Source organism: Myxocyprinus asiaticus, chromosome 21 (assembly GCF_019703515.2).
Source record: "Myxocyprinus asiaticus isolate MX2 ecotype Aquarium Trade chromosome 21, UBuf_Myxa_2, whole genome shotgun sequence".
Taxonomy (NCBI): Eukaryota; Metazoa; Chordata; class Actinopteri; order Cypriniformes; family Catostomidae; genus Myxocyprinus; species Myxocyprinus asiaticus.
In genome coordinates this window covers 9,670,132-9,687,372 of record NC_059364.1, presented here as the reverse complement: position 1 = coordinate 9,687,372, position 17,241 = coordinate 9,670,132, and the positions used below count along the sequence as shown (strand labels likewise).

Below are 17,241 nucleotides of genomic sequence, written 5' to 3'. Positions count from 1 at the left end.
TTTAAAGTTTTTTTTTTAACCATAGCTTTTATTTTCCTGTATTATTACCATGGTTTCATTACGAATATCATGGTTTAAATATGGCTACTGCATTAATAATAATGATAATAATGAGTTTATTTTATAGCACTTTTCCAAAGTTCAAAGCACTTTACAAGCAACAACAGACATAAATACTGTACATCAAAGCAAAAAATGAAATGAAAAACAATAGAAGAATAAAACAATACAGTTTGCACAACAATCACCACACAAGCAAGGAACCATAGTAAAACCATGGTAAATATTGTGGTTATGGTTTTACTTACAATAATATAGTTGAACTATAGGTACTATAGTAAAACCATGGTACATTTTGTGGTTATTATGTTTTTACAAATATTACAGTTTAACTATGATTATTATAGCAAAACCATATTTAATTTATTGCAAAACAGTGGGGTTGCGAGGAGAGGTTCCGGGGGCTTAAGCCCCTGATATATTGTCCCAGGCCCCTGATCTCTTTTGAAGATTCACACACATTTCACTTCACAAATAAAATATGTTTTATGACTTTGACTTTGTTCGCCCTGTAGTCCATCTGTCCGTGATGAAAAGCAGCGGCCGCTGGCCATGGTAAATTACCGTTTGCGCGTTTATTCAGTTCACCGCAGAAACAACCATCAGCTAGGTTTTAAAGCCCTCACATTTATAGCCAGTTGTTGAACAAATAATATTAGGTCACTTGGGGATTTCTCGCTTACTCTTTTATGAATACTGAGGATTCGCACACACTACTCCATTGGCATACTGTTTTTGGCATACTATATAGTAAGGAAGTATGGATATTCAGACCAAGTGCAGGTACTATCTAGTGTTCAGCATAATTGAGACCTTATGTCTTAACTTTTATGGTTAATAATTGTTCACAGTTTACAATGTGACATGGTAAATCTATAGTTTTAACTTTGAGATTATTTGGGGGACATTAATTAGTTATTCAATTAAATAATTTAGAATTTTTGTATTAATAAATTCAGGTACAATGTTTAAAAAAAAAAAAAAAAAAAAAAGACCAAGCTAGATATTTTATCTAGGTTTGATATTGCCTGCTAGGTACAGTAGCTGTCTGATAACATCAGTTACTGTAACGCTACTTACATAATGTAGGGCCAATCAGTTCCTATTTGGGGTCAGCAAGCTATTAAGATAACTTATTCATGAAACCATAGATAAATTAGAGGCAGGTTTGGGAGGGTTACTTTTGAAATGTATTCCACTACAGATTACAGAATACATGCTGTAAAATGTAATTTGTAACGTATTTTGTTAGATTACACAAGGTCAGTACATATTCTAAATCCTTTGGATTACTTCTTCAGCACTGGTAGATTTTTTCACTTGTTTTGACTATAAAAACTCTGCCAGTACAGTAAGACAAAATTCACATGTTAAAAATACATTCTCTGAAAATCCTAAACATCTTATGCAGTGTTGTTTCTATAAAAAGATAAATCAAATTGATCTTGTTTTAAGGATTTTTAGATATTTTTACAGGAAAACAATACAAAAATTATTATCAAGAATACAGTTTTTGCCCTAATTTCAAAGGTCTTACTAGAAAAAAGAAAGAAATTATGATCCAATGTGAATTCTACTGATAAAAAAATATGATCGTGCCTGGTAACGTGCATGTAAAATGGCTAGAAATAGCATTTTAGCTTAGCGTAAAGCTGACAATTTACACAAGGTTTATTTCTTTTTTCTTCTGCTCCAAACTTACTTCAAACTTCTCTGTCTGCTCGTATGAATGTAACACTGTTCTGTTCAAATGCACTTAGGATCGCATCATTTATATTTATAAATGTTTTCCATCTGAAAGGACTAAATATAAAATGAAACAAATGACAATAAAATGCAAAGTAATCTCTTCAGTAATCAAAATACTTTTTGAATATAAATGTATTCTAATTACCAATGATTTAAATTGTAACTGTAGTGGAATACAGTTACTTATATTTTGTATTTTAAATACGTAATCCTGTTACATGTATTCCGTTACTCCCCAACCCTGATTAGAGGTTAGTTGGCTTGCTTATTGCACCTTAGTTAATTAACCACTTTGCCCAAATTAAGGATGTTTGGATATTGTTTTACTGGAATTTTATTTTTTTTTTTTTTTTTTTTTTTGCAGTGAACACAAAGTAGATAACAAGCAAAGTGGCCTGTGCTTGCTTATATCTAAAGTGCATTTTGATCACTAGCTATCAAGCTCAGTTACAGTTTTGCTTGATTTTCAAAAATTCTGTATCAGGGTGGGACATGAACGTAGGTCCGCTTGCACACTAAATTAAAACTTTACAGTTTTAATGATTATCCTTAATATGGTGTTATTGCCTCCATTCATAAACAGTGTTTGCCCGCCACAGTCTAATTTGTCCCACCACAGTTTTATAATGAAACGAAAATATGTTTACACTTCTCATAATAACATAAAAGATCTCTAAACGTTGTGTTTTGCGTTGTTCGGCAAAGCATCTCTCACTCCCAGTCAGTCAGCCCCCTGCCCCTGCTGTACGCGTGCATGCTCACACACACACACACACACACACACACATGCACTGGAACCAATTATCTAGCGTTAACGTTATTACCAGTGGCTCTGACAACGTAGCTATTTTCAGCATCTGAGGAGCAAGTTCAACACAGGTAACCACTTTTGCTTTATTCTTTGATGGCTCACAGGGCTCGACATTAATGCTTGTCCGGGACAAGTGGATTTTTGAAGTGGCAAGTGAAAGAGAATTTTACTTGCCCGACCGGACAAGCAGACTGATTAAAACGACAATAACAAAAAAATAACCAGCTATATTTTTGATAGCCTAGGCCTGTGTCACTTATTACAAAGCTCATATTCTTATTCTGCTGTTGAAAGTAATGAAGAGCACGTAATTTTATAATTCACTAGCGATCTAGTAACAGCTGTGCCCTGTTTGATTGACAGGCAGCGTATGTGTGTGTGCTGAACATGTACGTGTGTGTGAAAATGCTCGTGCTAATGCGCTCCTGAACGGTCAAATGCATTTAAAAATTCTGCCAAAATGCTCATCTTGGTGAGGTATTCATGTAAACACAGAGAGTGATGTCTAAAGTGAACATAAACAGCAGAGAAAAAAGCGGATTTGTATTAAAATGTCGGACATGTAAGTATAAATGTAAGCTAATAGACCTGCTGCCGTCTAGTGTGTCATTATAATAATCAAACAACCATAACAAGAAAATGAGAACTGAGCTCTTGACTGGGTAACTTTAGTAGCTTTAAAAAGTATTAATGTATTATAATCATACAGTGAAGACCAGTAGTAGTTTTATGTTGCATTTCATTCTGAATGTTTCCTTGAATACTTGATAGCCTACTGCTGTTCCATTTTTTTTAAATGCCGTTAAAATACTATTATTTTTAATATATTTCTATTCTTTGCTGTTTTTAATTGTTATTTTATTACTGACTGTTTTCTAGTCTTGAATAATTACTTAAGAACTTGAAACCATTCTTCCATAATTAACAGATTAGTTAGTGTTATTCATTGTTGTGATTTTGAAGCTTGTATTGAGAATCATCAAATTTCACTACAGACTACAGAAATATTGGTATTGTGATAATGTATAGCCTTTATTGTACATGGTAGATCTTGCTGCAATAACATGATGAAAAAGTAGATCTCATTCCACAGAAGTGTGAGCAGCCCTGCTGTAAATGATGCTGATGGAGGCTTTTCTTTATACGTAACATAAAATAATTACCATATGACAATAGCCTTCTCCCCTACCCAGTGCAGTTCATATTTCTATTGCAGAGAACTGAGTTGATTGCATCGGTACACTATTAAGTTGGGTATCAGTCATCATTTTAGAAAAATATACAACATGTTTTTGACATGTTACTTGAATGTCCTTTTTTAGTCTCTGGACAAGTAACTTTTTTACTCGGACAAGTGGATGACCAATTAATTTGTCTGGAGGACAAGCACATGACAATGCTTAATGTCGAGCCTTGGCTCAAATGTATGCTCTAGTCGATTTTGTGTTTTGTCCATTTGTGAACTGCGTTAAAATCCATCTCGTTTATGCTTTGTGGGTGTGACTTTTTTGCTGTGTTATCATCATTCATATCTATGCAACCAATGTGTCTATGATTAAGTCAAGTCATTTTTATTTGTATAGCGCCTTTCACAACACACATCGTTCCAAAGCAGCTTTACAGAAAATCATGCATTAACAGAAAATGAAACTGTAATATCTATAATGTCTTAGAGTCATCATTATGTAGTTTGATTAAATACGATTTTGAATTGTGTTTAAAAATAAGTAATTCAATTATAATTGTATTTAGAAACCCAGTGAGCATGCCGAAGGCGACTGTGGCAAGGAACACAAAACTCCATAAGATGTTGGTTAATGGAGAAAAAAAAAAAAAAAGAAAATAAATAAATAAATTAAATGACTACTAGAGCACAAAATTGTTTACAAGAGCACAAAGTTCTTCATAGATCTAGCCTCTTCATTTTGCTCTCAAAGTGCACCAGATTTATGCATGTAACTTTAAAATGTACAAAATTATCTCATGGGGGGCATGCCTAGAGGGTCTGTGGTCCACCCACCACAGTCTCACAAAATCCTGTGGGAAACACTAATTAACATACATATACTATTACACCAAGTTTTAGCATAGGCAGTTAAGTTGCATATTTTTCTTCTTTTTTTTTTTATCTTGCCAATGGCGCCAAGTGACCCAGGTCCGCCAATGGTGCCCCCTCAAACAAATCAAGTGCATGACGCCTCTACATCAGGCTTTTGCAGAGAGTTATTTGTAAACTCTAGATTGTAAAAATGCCCACCTTTATGGCAAACTCTGATGAACTGCACCCACCCAAGATGTGCATTTTTGTTTGCCGCACCATCTGATAGGAGGCCACACATGAGTGGACACGGATGAGTTCACTCACGCTGCAGGCTATAGCTAGATAGGCATCTTCCTCATCAAAGACGAGTGATTGCATAAACAAGTCAGGGCAGCGAAGACAAAGATTTAGAGCTTGCTGCACTGTGTCACACGTCAAGGCTTAAGACCGTAAATCACACAATGACCTTTCATTCTGTAGAGCAGCCATTCTCAACCTGTGGTAAAAGCACTCCCTGGTGATACAGTCCACCAGCACCAGCTCACTCTATATGGCTGATAAAAAATATGATATGATATATAAACCAGCCCATCTGGCACAAACAATCATGCCCCGGTCCAAATCATTGAGATCAAATTTTTTCCCCATTCTGTTGGTTGATGTGAACATGAACTGAAGCTCCTGACCCATGTCTGCATGGTTTTATGCACTGCACTGCTGCCACACGATTGGCTGATTAGATAATCGCATGGAAGATCCAGCAAGCAGCAGCTCTGCGGATGGAAACGCCTTGTTGATGAGAGAGGTCAACAGAGAATGGCCAGACTGGTTCGAACTGACAAAGTCTACGGTAACTCAGATAATCTCTCTGTACAATTGTGGTGAGAAGAATATCATCTCAGAATGCTATTCTGAGATGCAAGTAGGCGCTGTTTTGGTGGCACCTATACAATATTAGGCAGGTGGTTTGTGTTATGGCTGACTGGTGTATATATGAACGGTACCAAAATTTCAGTTGTCGATACCGATACCAGTGAAATTTCACGGTTCTCGATGCCAATTTCGATACCACAGCAAAAATATGATAATATGATAATGTGCTACTGAACACATAAGTTTAGTTATTTTTAATAATTATTTTAATTATTATTTTCCAGAACTTGTTTTAAAGTTTAATTGAATCATCAAAATGGTGTCTAATCAATACATTCTTAAAACTTTTAATAAGCTGTCTTGCTTGTGATATATTGCTTAATTATTATTATTATTATTACAGTGAATAATACATTTTACTATACACTTGTAATATATTTGTATTCAATTCTTTATTTAATTTCTTCAATTTCAGGCATCTAGCTTTTATTCTGAATCGTGCTTTTATTATGACATTTGTTTTTTGCCGGAGTCTTCACTTTACCGGATAAACAGTTCGCAACAAGGCCCAGTGATCCTTGAAGACTTTCAAGTCACCTCTGAAATCTCATCTGTTTACACTGTCCTTTGAGTCTGACAAATTAAATGTAGTACACAGTTTTGGAGTGTTTGTATTTTACACTACTGTTGTTTGTGTATGTGGTAATTTTGAAATGTTATGTTTTAAATTCTATTATGTGAAGCACTTTGGTCAACTCTGTTGTTTTAAATGCTATATAAATAAAGTTGAGATTAAAGTGCAGATGCTGTGATTTAATTATATAAAAATATAGTTTACATGTGCTGTGTGGTTCACAGTGGATTAGTGCTCTGCTTTGTCATCTCAAACAACGTGAATTATTCTCAATGTCTGTGGAGTTTCTAGTGTTTGAGCTGTTGGATTTATACATTAATTTAAAGTATGCAGCTCATCCACGCCAAGATTGCAGCCTTCAGCAGTTTAATAAATCACACTATGACATGTCACTTGAATTAATTTCCATTTTAGTGTACAAGGAGTAACAGAGCATGCGTTCAAATTAAGCCTGTGAGCATTTGAAAGCTGTGGTGTGTCAGTCATACTGCGTGCTGGCACCAGATTGAGTTGGTACTACCAGTACAGCAGAAACGCTGGTATCATTACATCTTTTTTATTTTAGTACCGACTTGGTACCTGTGATGATGAGTCAGATGATGAGTTGAGATCCATGTGCAGCTTTAATAATGATAAACGTCACAGCTCTGGAAAAAATAAAGAGACCACTCCAAATGTTCAGTTCCTTTGGATTTACTAGTAAAATGAACATTTTTGTTTTATTCTATAAACTACTGAAAACATTTCTCCCAAATTCCAAATAAAAATATTGTCATTAAGAGTATTTATTTGCAGAAAATAACAACTGGTCAAAATAACAAAAAAGATGCTGTGTTTTCAGACCTCGAATAATGCAAAGAAAACAAGTTCATATTCATTTATAAACAACACAATACTAATATTTTAACTGAGGAAGAGTTCAGAAATCAATGTTTGGTGGAATAACCCTGATTTTCAATCACAGCTTTCATGCATCTTTGCACGCTTTCCACCAGTTTTTCAAATTGCTGTTGGGTGACTTTATGCCACTCCTGGTGCAAAAATTCAAGCAGGAATTCAACAGACACTGGAATGGAATGGCTGCCATACATGTAGAAATGATTTAAGAAACATTGGGAGTGGTCTCTTAATTTTTTCCAGAACTCTATATATATATAAACATTTCATCATGATAAATGCTTGTAATTTGTTGCATAAGTGTGTTATTCTGTGTGCTGTGCTTTGTCATAGAATTTTTGTTCTGGAAGATATTTGTGCGCTGGGCAGCATATTAGCGGCGCTGTTGCGTTCACCTTCTGTGAGTCATTACTCATTCTGAAGTTTGTTCATGGCCACTGAACTCTGAACAGATCAGTTTTCTTGCCCCTCTTACAAACATCTCATCCTCTTTCACGGCCAGTTCTGTAGATTACAAAGCAAAACAAAAGAGTAATGCACAGTTTCACCCCACTGGGGTTGAGAAACACAGGCTTCCTTTGCAATGCCCACTTGAAAAGTCAAATAAAATAAACCAGAGTTATCTAAATAAACTCATGCTATCTGCCTTTGCTATTTTCACAAAGGGCCGTGACAATTTACAGCACGAAACTGTGCACCAGTCTACACGCACACACTTGTACTGTATACCATTGAAGATAGTAAAGAAAGCTAGTTCCATATCTGTCACTCACTCGATGTAGTGACACTAGGGGTCACACTTGGGAGCCCCAGACACCTCTAATCTTTGAGAAAATGCCACTCATTCAGATTCACATTTTCTCTTCGGAGCCGAGTGGTTGAATTTCAGCGAGCTGAATTCCTCCGCCGATCCATTCACCTCTACAAAAGCTGTTGGAGTTACGGCCCATTACAGCAGCTTCTCCCCCTCTGGCAACTAAAGCCTATGGTGCCGCTGGACAGGCTCTCCTGCAGGTGCACCAAGCCAAGGCACGAGGGCAGTTCTGACCCGGGATTGATGCAGGAGCTGCGCTCGGCGACTGATCTCATCCTCTGGGTTAAGAAGCACTGACAACACCAGCTCCACCGTGGCTCGGCCTGCTGCCAAGAACCCGAGGAAGGCTAGCTGCCCCTGAGACGGGCGACCCAGGCACGTGGAGACCTACTGCAGGCCTAAAGATGGTAAGCAGACCACTCCATCACCCGGTGGAGGGCTGGGAGGAGAATCCTTTGTTGCCTTTTCTTTGATTCGCTGCATGCCCGAAAGGCTGCATGTTCAGAAAAGGAGCAGTTTCCTCATTTCCTGGGTCACACAGCCAGTGTTTATGGCCATCTTTATTGCGATTGCTGGACACTGCACATTTATGGCAGGCACGACGCTGCAGAGGCGGGATTGGTTCACGGCGGTAGACCTGAAGGATGCGTACTTCAATGTCCAGTACAAGGTCCTCCCCTTCGGTGGGTCCCTCTCGCCTTGCATCTTCACGGAAGTCGCAGAGGCAGCCCTTGCCCCGCTAAGGGAAGTGGGCATCCACGTCCTCAACTGTCTCGACGACTGGCTGGCTCTAGCTCACTCTTGAGACTTGTTGTGTGCACACAGGGACCTGGTGCTCAGGCACCTCAGCCGGTTGGGGCTTCAGGTCAACTGGGGAAAGAGCAGCTCTCCCCAGTACAGAGCATCTCTTTTCTCAGGTTGGAGCAAGTCTCTATGATGGCACGCCTCACAAGCGAGCTCATGCAGTCAGTGCTGAACTGCCTGAAGTTGTTCAGGTGGAGCATGGCGGTCCCACTGAAGCATTTTCAGAGGCTCCTGGGGCATATGGTGTCCTCGATGGCGGTCACGCCGCTCGGGTTGATGCATATGAGACCGCTTCAGCACTGGCATCAGACTCGAGTCGTGAGATGGGCATGGCACCGTGGCACACATCGCGCGGTCATCACGCTGATCTGCTGCTACCTGTTCAGCCCTTGGACGGGCCTTGCATTCCTGCAGGCAGGACTCCCCTTAATGCAAGTACCCCAGGCGCATTGTGGTTACGACACACGCCTCCGAGCATGGCTGGGGCGCCGTGTGCAACGGGCATGCAGCCACGGGCTCCTGGACAGGGCCGCGACTGCATTGGCATGTCAACTGCCTCGAGTTGCTGGCAGTGTTTCTCACCCTGTGAAGGCTTCAGCCATTGATCCAGGGCAAGCACGTGTTGGTCCGGACGGACAACACGGCGATGGTAGCATACAGTAGCCGCCAAGGTGGCTTGCTCTTGCATCGCATGTCGCAACTCGCCTGCCGTCTCCTCCTTTGGAGTCAGCAGTGACTCAAGTCGTTGCAAGCCACTCAAATCCCGGGCGACCTCAACAGCGTGGCAGATGCGCTATCGTGACAGGTCATGCTCAGGAGAGTGGAGACTCCACACCCAGGTGGTCCAGCTGGTTTGGAGTCGATTCGTTCAAGCACAGGTAAGCCTGTTCGAATCCTCCCACTGCCCGCTCTGGTACACCCTGACCAAGGCATTCCTCTGCAGGCATTACTCAGGCTAGGGCTCCTTCTACGAGGCACCTGTATGCCTTGCAGTTGTGTCTGTGCGCTAAGCGGTGTTCTTCTCGACGCGAAGACCCCCAGAGATGCGCAGTCAGGTCAATACTTTCCTTCCTGCAGGAGAGGCTGGTGGGGTGGCTGTCCCCCCCACCTTGAGGGTGTACATGGCTGCTATGGTGGCGCACCACAATGCAGTTGACTGAAAGTATTTAGGGAAGCACGACCTGATCATCAGGTTCCTTAGAGGTGTGAAGAGGTTGAATCTTCCCAGACCGTGCATCATTCCCTCATGGGATCTCTCCGTGGTCCTGCGGGGAGCCCCGGTTGAGCCCTGGAGTCAGTTGAGCTAAAGGCGGTCTCTTTAAAAACTGCCCTCCTGACTGTGCTCATGTCCATCAAGAGGGTAGGGGACCTGCAGGCGTTCTCTGTCAGCGACACGTGCCTGGAGTTCGGTCCGGAATACTCTCATGTGGTCCTGAAACCCCGACCGGGCTATGTGCCCAAGGTTCCAACGACACCGTTTAGGGATCAGGTGGTGAACCTGCAAGCGCTGCCCCAGGAGGAGGCAGACCCAGCCTTGTCGTTGCTGTGTCCGGTGCATGCTTTACACATCTATTTGGATCGCATGCAGAGCTTTAGATGCTCTGAGCAGCTCTTTGTCTGCTTTGGAGGATAGCAGAAAGGGAGCGCTGTCTCCAAACAGAGGATCACCCACTGGGTCATTGAAGCCATCGCTTTGGCATATCACGCCAAACTAGGAGTGTGGCGGCCTCCTGGGCTCTGACCAATGGCACCTTTTTAGCAGACATCTGCAGAGCAGTGGGCTGGGCAACACCCAACACTTTTCCTAGGTTCTACAATCTCTGGGTTGAGCTGGTTTCCTCCCATGTGTTGCCAGGTACGAACAGGTAAGTTTGTGGGACAACTGGCCAGGTGTACCACTTGCGCATAGCACCTTCCCCCTCCTGGAGGTGGAGATGTGTGCTTTTACCCCCAAGCCATGTTCACGAGGTCATGGACCCTGGATGTCCTTCCTCCTTAGCCCTGTGGCAGACGAGTTGGCAGAGAAACTTGATGCCGGCCCAGCACGTGTGCTAATAGGCCCTGTGCTGGGGTAGGTGTTCCACATGCACCGGTTGCCTGTATGTAACCCCGTGTGATGTATCTTCCACAAGACGGTTTCCCCGTTGGTAAACCCATGTCTTCCTTGGGCAGAGTTCCCTCTGCCACCAGTCGCCATGTTGTAGAGCTCCTCCCCTCTGGGTAGGACCTACCATGGGGACTTCTCCACGTGCGACACTGCCGACAAGCTCGGTAAGACAATGTGACGTATTTCCACACAATTACCTCCCCTTCAAGTAGGATGTGGTCTCCGCGGTGTCTTCCCCTTGGGAAGGGACACTTCCCCAACGCAGACACTTAATGGCCCCCAGCTGAACAAGATTTCCATTTTTTTTTGGGGAGAAAGAAAAAGAGGCCACGTTTGGGGCAGCCTGTCCCCATTTTTGGGCAGTCGACTTGTCCCCGAGGTGCAGGGGACCATACGACGCTCATAGGAGCATCGGGGGAGGTTACGTGAAGGCCAGTCCATGTAACACAGTTCAGCAAGTTGTGGCATTTCGTATAAGGACCCCTAGTGTCAATACATCGACACAATGTCGAGTGAGTGACAGATAGGGAATGTCTTGGTTACTTTCGTAACCTCCATTCCCTGATGGAGGGAAGGAGACATTGTGTCGATGTAGTGACACTAGGGGTCACTCTTGGGAGCCCCAAATACCTCTGATCTTTGAGAAAAGGCCAATGGGTATTGGCGAGTGGAATTTGCATGCCACTCCCCCAGACATACGTGTATAAAAGGAACTGGCTCGCAACCACTCATTCAGGTTTTGTGCTGAGGAGCCGAAACAAGGTCCTGGCCATTTCAGCGGGTAGTTCAGTGTTTTGGCAGAAGGGACACAATGTCTCATTCCCTCCATCAGGGAATGGAGGTAACGAAAGTAACCAAGACGTTATAGCAAAGTTATGAATTGGGTGATTAATGTTCACAAGCCATTTTATTTCCACAATCTGCCGTATTCCCAAATTAAACAGATTGACTAAGAAAAAATGTAGGATGGGACATGATTGTATCCATTGTTTATTGATTGAATTGTGAAAAGGGGTGTTACATACCAAAATGAAGCCAGGTGGTTGGAGGGAAGGGGTTGAAAAAGTAATAGTGTTGTTAAGAAAAAAGACTGATTTGAAATATTTACTGTAATATAATGAAAATTCTGTGATTTATGTTGCTTGCCAAAAAAAGAAAAAAAAGAAAAAAAAAGAAATCATTTAGTCAGAGCATATGCTTCTAAACTTCTGTCAGTGGAGAAAGATGCTTTTGCCCACATAATAGTGCAGTTATAGCCAGATGGATCGCAATGTGAATTCGGCGACAGTAGGTCGAAAATGATTTAGCTGAAGTAAGTCTGTTAACTAAAATTCTAATCAATGCCCCCAGTGGCCAGAGTTGCATGTGTTTTTGAAAATACAAGGGACGTGAGCGCTCCAGCTTCCTAGTGAAATTTCCAGAGTTTTGCAAAAAAGCAAGTTGTATTTTTAGTTAACTGATATAATACAGTCAACAGGAAAGCATATTTAATTAGCTATACCCCCTACCCCCAAACCTTAACCTGTCAGTGAAGTAAACATTTTAAATTGGTTAATTTTAGAGTGTAAATGCAACCTCCGAATCACGCTTACTATTGTTTCTATGAACACAATTACTTCCTGGTTTCCATGTGACCAGAACCCATGTCTTGGAAGTTGTACCAGAGTTAATGTTGATCACATCTGAATTGATGCAAAATGTCTAATTGGAGGTGTTGCTTCTCAGTAATTCAACAAAATCTGGTCAATTTCAGGATACATTTACATTCGGAAGCAACTTGTTGATTTCCAATGTGATCATGTTGTTATGGTATCTAACAGTAGGGGCTAACTGCCAAAGCTGACCAGCCAAACCTTCACCTCCTGGCTTGGAACAGTCAGCAGAAAAGTTTTTCAGAGGTGGAGAAAGTCGATACATTTTGATGAAAGATTACGAAGACAAACATTTGCAGTAATCATGCACAATTGAGAATAGTCACATTTGATTATAAGACTTTAATGGACAGCTACAGATTTCTTTGAAAAAGTGTGTTTTTTCATGCACCTTCAGGCAATCCATCACGTGAAATCACTCAGCATACCGTAGACGGGCTTCTTAGAATTAAAATACATGTTGCACTTCTCATAATATCCACCAAGTGGCGCATGGATTCTTGAGTAAGAGCTTACGCCCCTCTGTCCAGATATAGTTACAGGTCACCTGCTGCATCTTTTGTGGGCGTGTCATATAGTATCCCATGCACATTTTAATGTATAACCTTGTAAGAAAGGTATTAGAAAATATTAAATGTATAGGCTACAATTCGCTCTGATGAGAAACGCTGAACTGCAAAGGTGATTGAAAGTGAGACTGATTCTAATATGTGTGTTCCAAAGTGTGTGCTGCTATACGTGTGTGTTGCAGGGAGGTTACAAGTTCCTTGAACAATTGTATTAAGCTATTTTAAAAGATAATACAATTTTATATGCTCTGTTTATCCTCCTCACCCTTGTCACTTTTGTAACCCTCACAGATACTGAAAAAGATCAGCATGTATATCCAGGAACAGAACGAGAAGATCTATGCACCCAGAGGTTTGCTCCTCACCGACCCAGTCGAGCGGGGTATGAGAGTGGTATCCTTTGCAAACAGCCCAGGACATTTTTCTTTCTTATATTATTATGTTGTTTTAAAGCAATGGTTGGCACCACCTTGAAGAATGGAGCATGATTCAACTGTAAACTTTACTGAGTCTGACTTATCCTTTGTGTTTACTGAAGAGGCTTCTGTTCTTTTCTTTGTCACTTGTACAAAGATATTTTCCCATAACCCTGTTTCCTATTTGCTTCTGGTATTCCACAAAAATCATGATGGTTTATTTGTGGTTTGGCAAAGCATTATACCAGTCAACACTGTTGTGATTGTGTAGCTCCTGTTCTTTCCAAAATGGTAGGTCACACTTTTTCCTAAGTGGTCCTTTAATGAAAGTTACATAACACACAGTGAACATCACATCACCTGCAGTCGTTCAACCAAGGTGACACCTTGATATGATCATATAGAGCAGAATGGAAAATCTGCCTTATATGTAGGCACGTCTATCCATTTTCCTGCATGATGGTTGTAGCTAGGAAACTTTGTGAAACCAACAAGCGCCTGAGGCCAGAACTGATTAGAAACACTTTGTTTCTGTGTTTAAAGAATAACTTGAAAAGAAAGGAAAGTTTGTCAAGAAAACTGCTTAAAGCAGGTTAAAGGTCTTGTAATGTGTTTACTGTACATCTGCTTGACAGTTGGAGTTTAAAATCATCCACATTCCTAGCCAGACTTGGAACATCCATCAGAATATTGGAATTTTCAATTGTCGGCTCCAGGAAACCTTAAGTCTGAGTGGTTAGAAAAATAATCTTAATAAGCCAGAACAGGCTGAACGACTGTGCCAAGTTTGGTGGACATATCTTGAAATCGCGAGGAGTAGTTGCAGTCATAAATTTTTAATGGAAGTCTATTGGATTTTTTTTAACTGGGAAAACCTCGTGATAGGCCTATTACTCATGATGTGACACCTTTCACAATTCATATTCCTATAAAGATGAGGAAAGAAAATAGCATTACAAAATCTTTTTTATTTTTTTTATTTTCTCCCCTTTTCTCCCCAATTTGGAATGCCCAATTCCCAATGCGCTCTAAGTCCTCGTGGTGGCTTAGTGACTCGCCTCAATCCGGGTGGCAGAGGACGAATCTCAGTTGCCTCTGCGTCTGAGACTGTCAATCCGCACATCTTATCACATGGCTTGTTGAGCGCGTTACCACAGAGACCTAGTGCATGTGGAGGCTTCACGCTATTCCCCATGGCATCCAAGCACAACTCACCACGCACCCCACCGAGAGCGAGAACCACATTATAGCGACCATGAGCAGGTTAACCCAACGTGACTCTACCCACCCTAGCAACAGGGCCAATTGGTTGCTTAGGAAGCCTGACTGGAGTCACTCAGCACACCCTGGATTAGTACAAAATAATTTGTAAAAACCGTAGATTTACACATTCTTAGGTCTGTTCCATACATGGCTTGAAAAATTATGTTGCAACATTGCAATCGCCCAACATCATTATGTTTGCACTGAAGTCAGTGACTTTTATTAAAATGGAAGCAGTCTAATTTGTCACATCGCTTATATTGTGGTTTGGTTGAACACGTCCGCATGACCTAAAGAGTTGCAGGAGTGCGCTGACATGAGTGCTCTGTTTGTCTCTCATGAGTAAGTGTGTGCATAATGCGCATATTTATGTGTGTCCACGTGTGTGAGAGCTTAAGATAGGTTTTCCACAGATATTTCAGATAATAGAAACTGTTGAATTGATCAAGTGTATCTAACTTTGATAAAACTCAAGCCTTCTTTGCTAGTTCAAAAATGTCACCTCAGAACTAGCAACAGAGGATGTGCTGCTTTTCAGCATTGGAGTAACAAAGTACTGCGTGTGTGTGTGCGTGTATGCGTGCAAGCGAGAGGGAGGGGTAGCGTGGTGCTTTCCACTATAGCTATGTGGGGCTGATTAGGGCAAAATACATTGAAACATAAACATTTCACATTTTAAAAGTTATTCCGGATAATAGAAACTATTGTATTGATCAAGTCGTGGGGGTGCGGCTCTATTTGTTGGTCACGACACGAGTCTCAGTGTGTGTTTGTGTGTGTGTGCATGCTCATGCGTATGTACGTTTGGAGCGTGTGTAAGTGCGGGGGAGATGAGGAAGCACGAAGGCTCTTTTTAACTGAAATTGAAATAAAAATAGGATATTTTACATTGTTTTACATTCTTAACCGATTTACTTTAACCAATGTCTTTGTTTTAATTGGTTATGTGGTTGTGGTAGCCTGAATGGCTCTTTGAAATAACTGAAATAATTTGGCGAAGTGATATAAAACAGTTATGCGGTCAAGACCTGGAACTACTTCATAGCCGTGCATTTACTTGAAAAATAATTGCACACCTTAGAACATCCGTCAAACAATCAGGATCAAGCATTCAACAGACCCGTGGTATATATACACTGGCGGCCAAAAGTTTGGAAAAATATACTGATTTTACTGTTTCGGAAGGAATTTGGTACTATAATTCACCAATGTGGCATTCAACTGATCACAAAGTATAGTCAGGACATTACTGATGTAAAAAAACAGAACCATAACTATTTGAAACAAGTCATTTTTTATCAAATCTAGACAGGCCCCATTTCCAGCAGCCATCACTTCAACACCTTATCCTTGTGTAATCATGCAAAATTACTAATTTGGTATTAGAAAATCACTTGCCATTATATCAAACACAGTTGACAGCTATTTGGTTTGTTAAATGAAGCTTAACATTGTCTTTGTGTTTGTTTTTGAGTTGCCACAGTATGCAATAGACTGGCATGTCTTAAGGTCAATATTAGGTCAAAAATGGCAAAAAAGAAACAGCTTTCTCTAGAAACTCATCAGTAAATCATTGTTTTGAGGAATGAAGACTATAAAATGCATGAAATTGCCAAAAAACTGAAGATTTAATACAAAGGTGTACACTACAGTCTTCAAAGACAAAGGACAACTGGCTCTTACAAGGACAGAAAGAGATGTGGAAGGCCAGATGTACAACTATACAAGAGGATAAGTGCATCAAGGTCTCTAGTTTGAGAAATAGATGCCTAACATGTCCTCAGCTGACAGCTTCATTGAATTCTACCCGCTCAACACTAGTTTCATTTACAACAGTAAAGAGAAGACTCAGGGGTGCAGGCGTTATGGAAAGGATTGCAAAGAAAAAGCCACTTTTGAAACAGAAAAACAAAAAGAAAAGATTAGAGTGGGCAAAGAAAAATAGACATTGGACAACAGATAATTGGAAAAGAATGTTATGGATCTTAAACCTATTGAGCTTTTGTGGGATCAGCTAGACTGCAAGGTGTGTGAGAAGTGCCTGACAAGACAGTCACATCTATGGCAAGTGCTACAGGAAGTGTGGGGTGAAATGTCACCTGAGTATCTGGACAAACTGACAGCTAGAATGCCAAGGATCCTCATTTTTTTATGAGAACTCTTTGAAGAGGTTTAAGAAGTTCTAATTTTTTTTTTTTTTTTTTTTTCAAATTGTAATAGTAATTTTTCAAGTTATTAATGTCCTGACTATACATTGTGATCAGTTGAATTCCAGAGAGTTCTGGGTGTGTTCCCTTACACTTGACATCAAATATGTGTATATCTGACCAAACACTGGTCCATAATCTTCAGGTATAATATTAAGCAAACTCTCAAAACAGCATCCAGGAACATATTATTCTTTCAATCCCACAAGTTTGGGTGATTTCTTTTAGGAAATGAAAATCTATCCAGTAGACCATCAAGCATGCTTGGCAGTGCTGCTTCCCACTCTTCCCACTGACTACAGGTCCAACTGGCTTTGGCGGCCCGATCATTAGCTCACAGACCT

At 40.8% G+C, this 17,241-nt stretch overlaps 2 protein-coding genes across 2 annotated transcripts in view; one reads left to right on the top strand and one right to left on the bottom strand.

The window, feature by feature from the left end:
• The window catches only part of LOC127412436 (golgin subfamily A member 7B-like), a 46,582-nt gene that overhangs the window by 18,956 nt on the left and 10,385 nt on the right, over window positions 1–17,241 (top strand). Inside the window, exon 4 of the mRNA XM_051648782.1 lies at window positions 13,303–13,404. Within this exon, the coding sequence (XP_051504742.1) occupies window positions 13,303–13,404 (102 nt within the window). The remainder of the gene's footprint in view (window positions 1–13,302; window positions 13,405–17,241) is intronic.
• The window catches only part of LOC127412425 (cartilage acidic protein 1-like), a 72,848-nt gene continuing 63,067 nt past the window's right edge, over window positions 7,461–17,241 (bottom strand). The window contains exon 14 of the mRNA XM_051648766.1: window positions 7,461–7,569. Within this exon, the coding sequence (XP_051504726.1) occupies window positions 7,478–7,569 (92 nt within the window). The 3' untranslated portion in view covers window positions 7,461–7,477. The remainder of the gene's footprint in view (window positions 7,570–17,241) is intronic.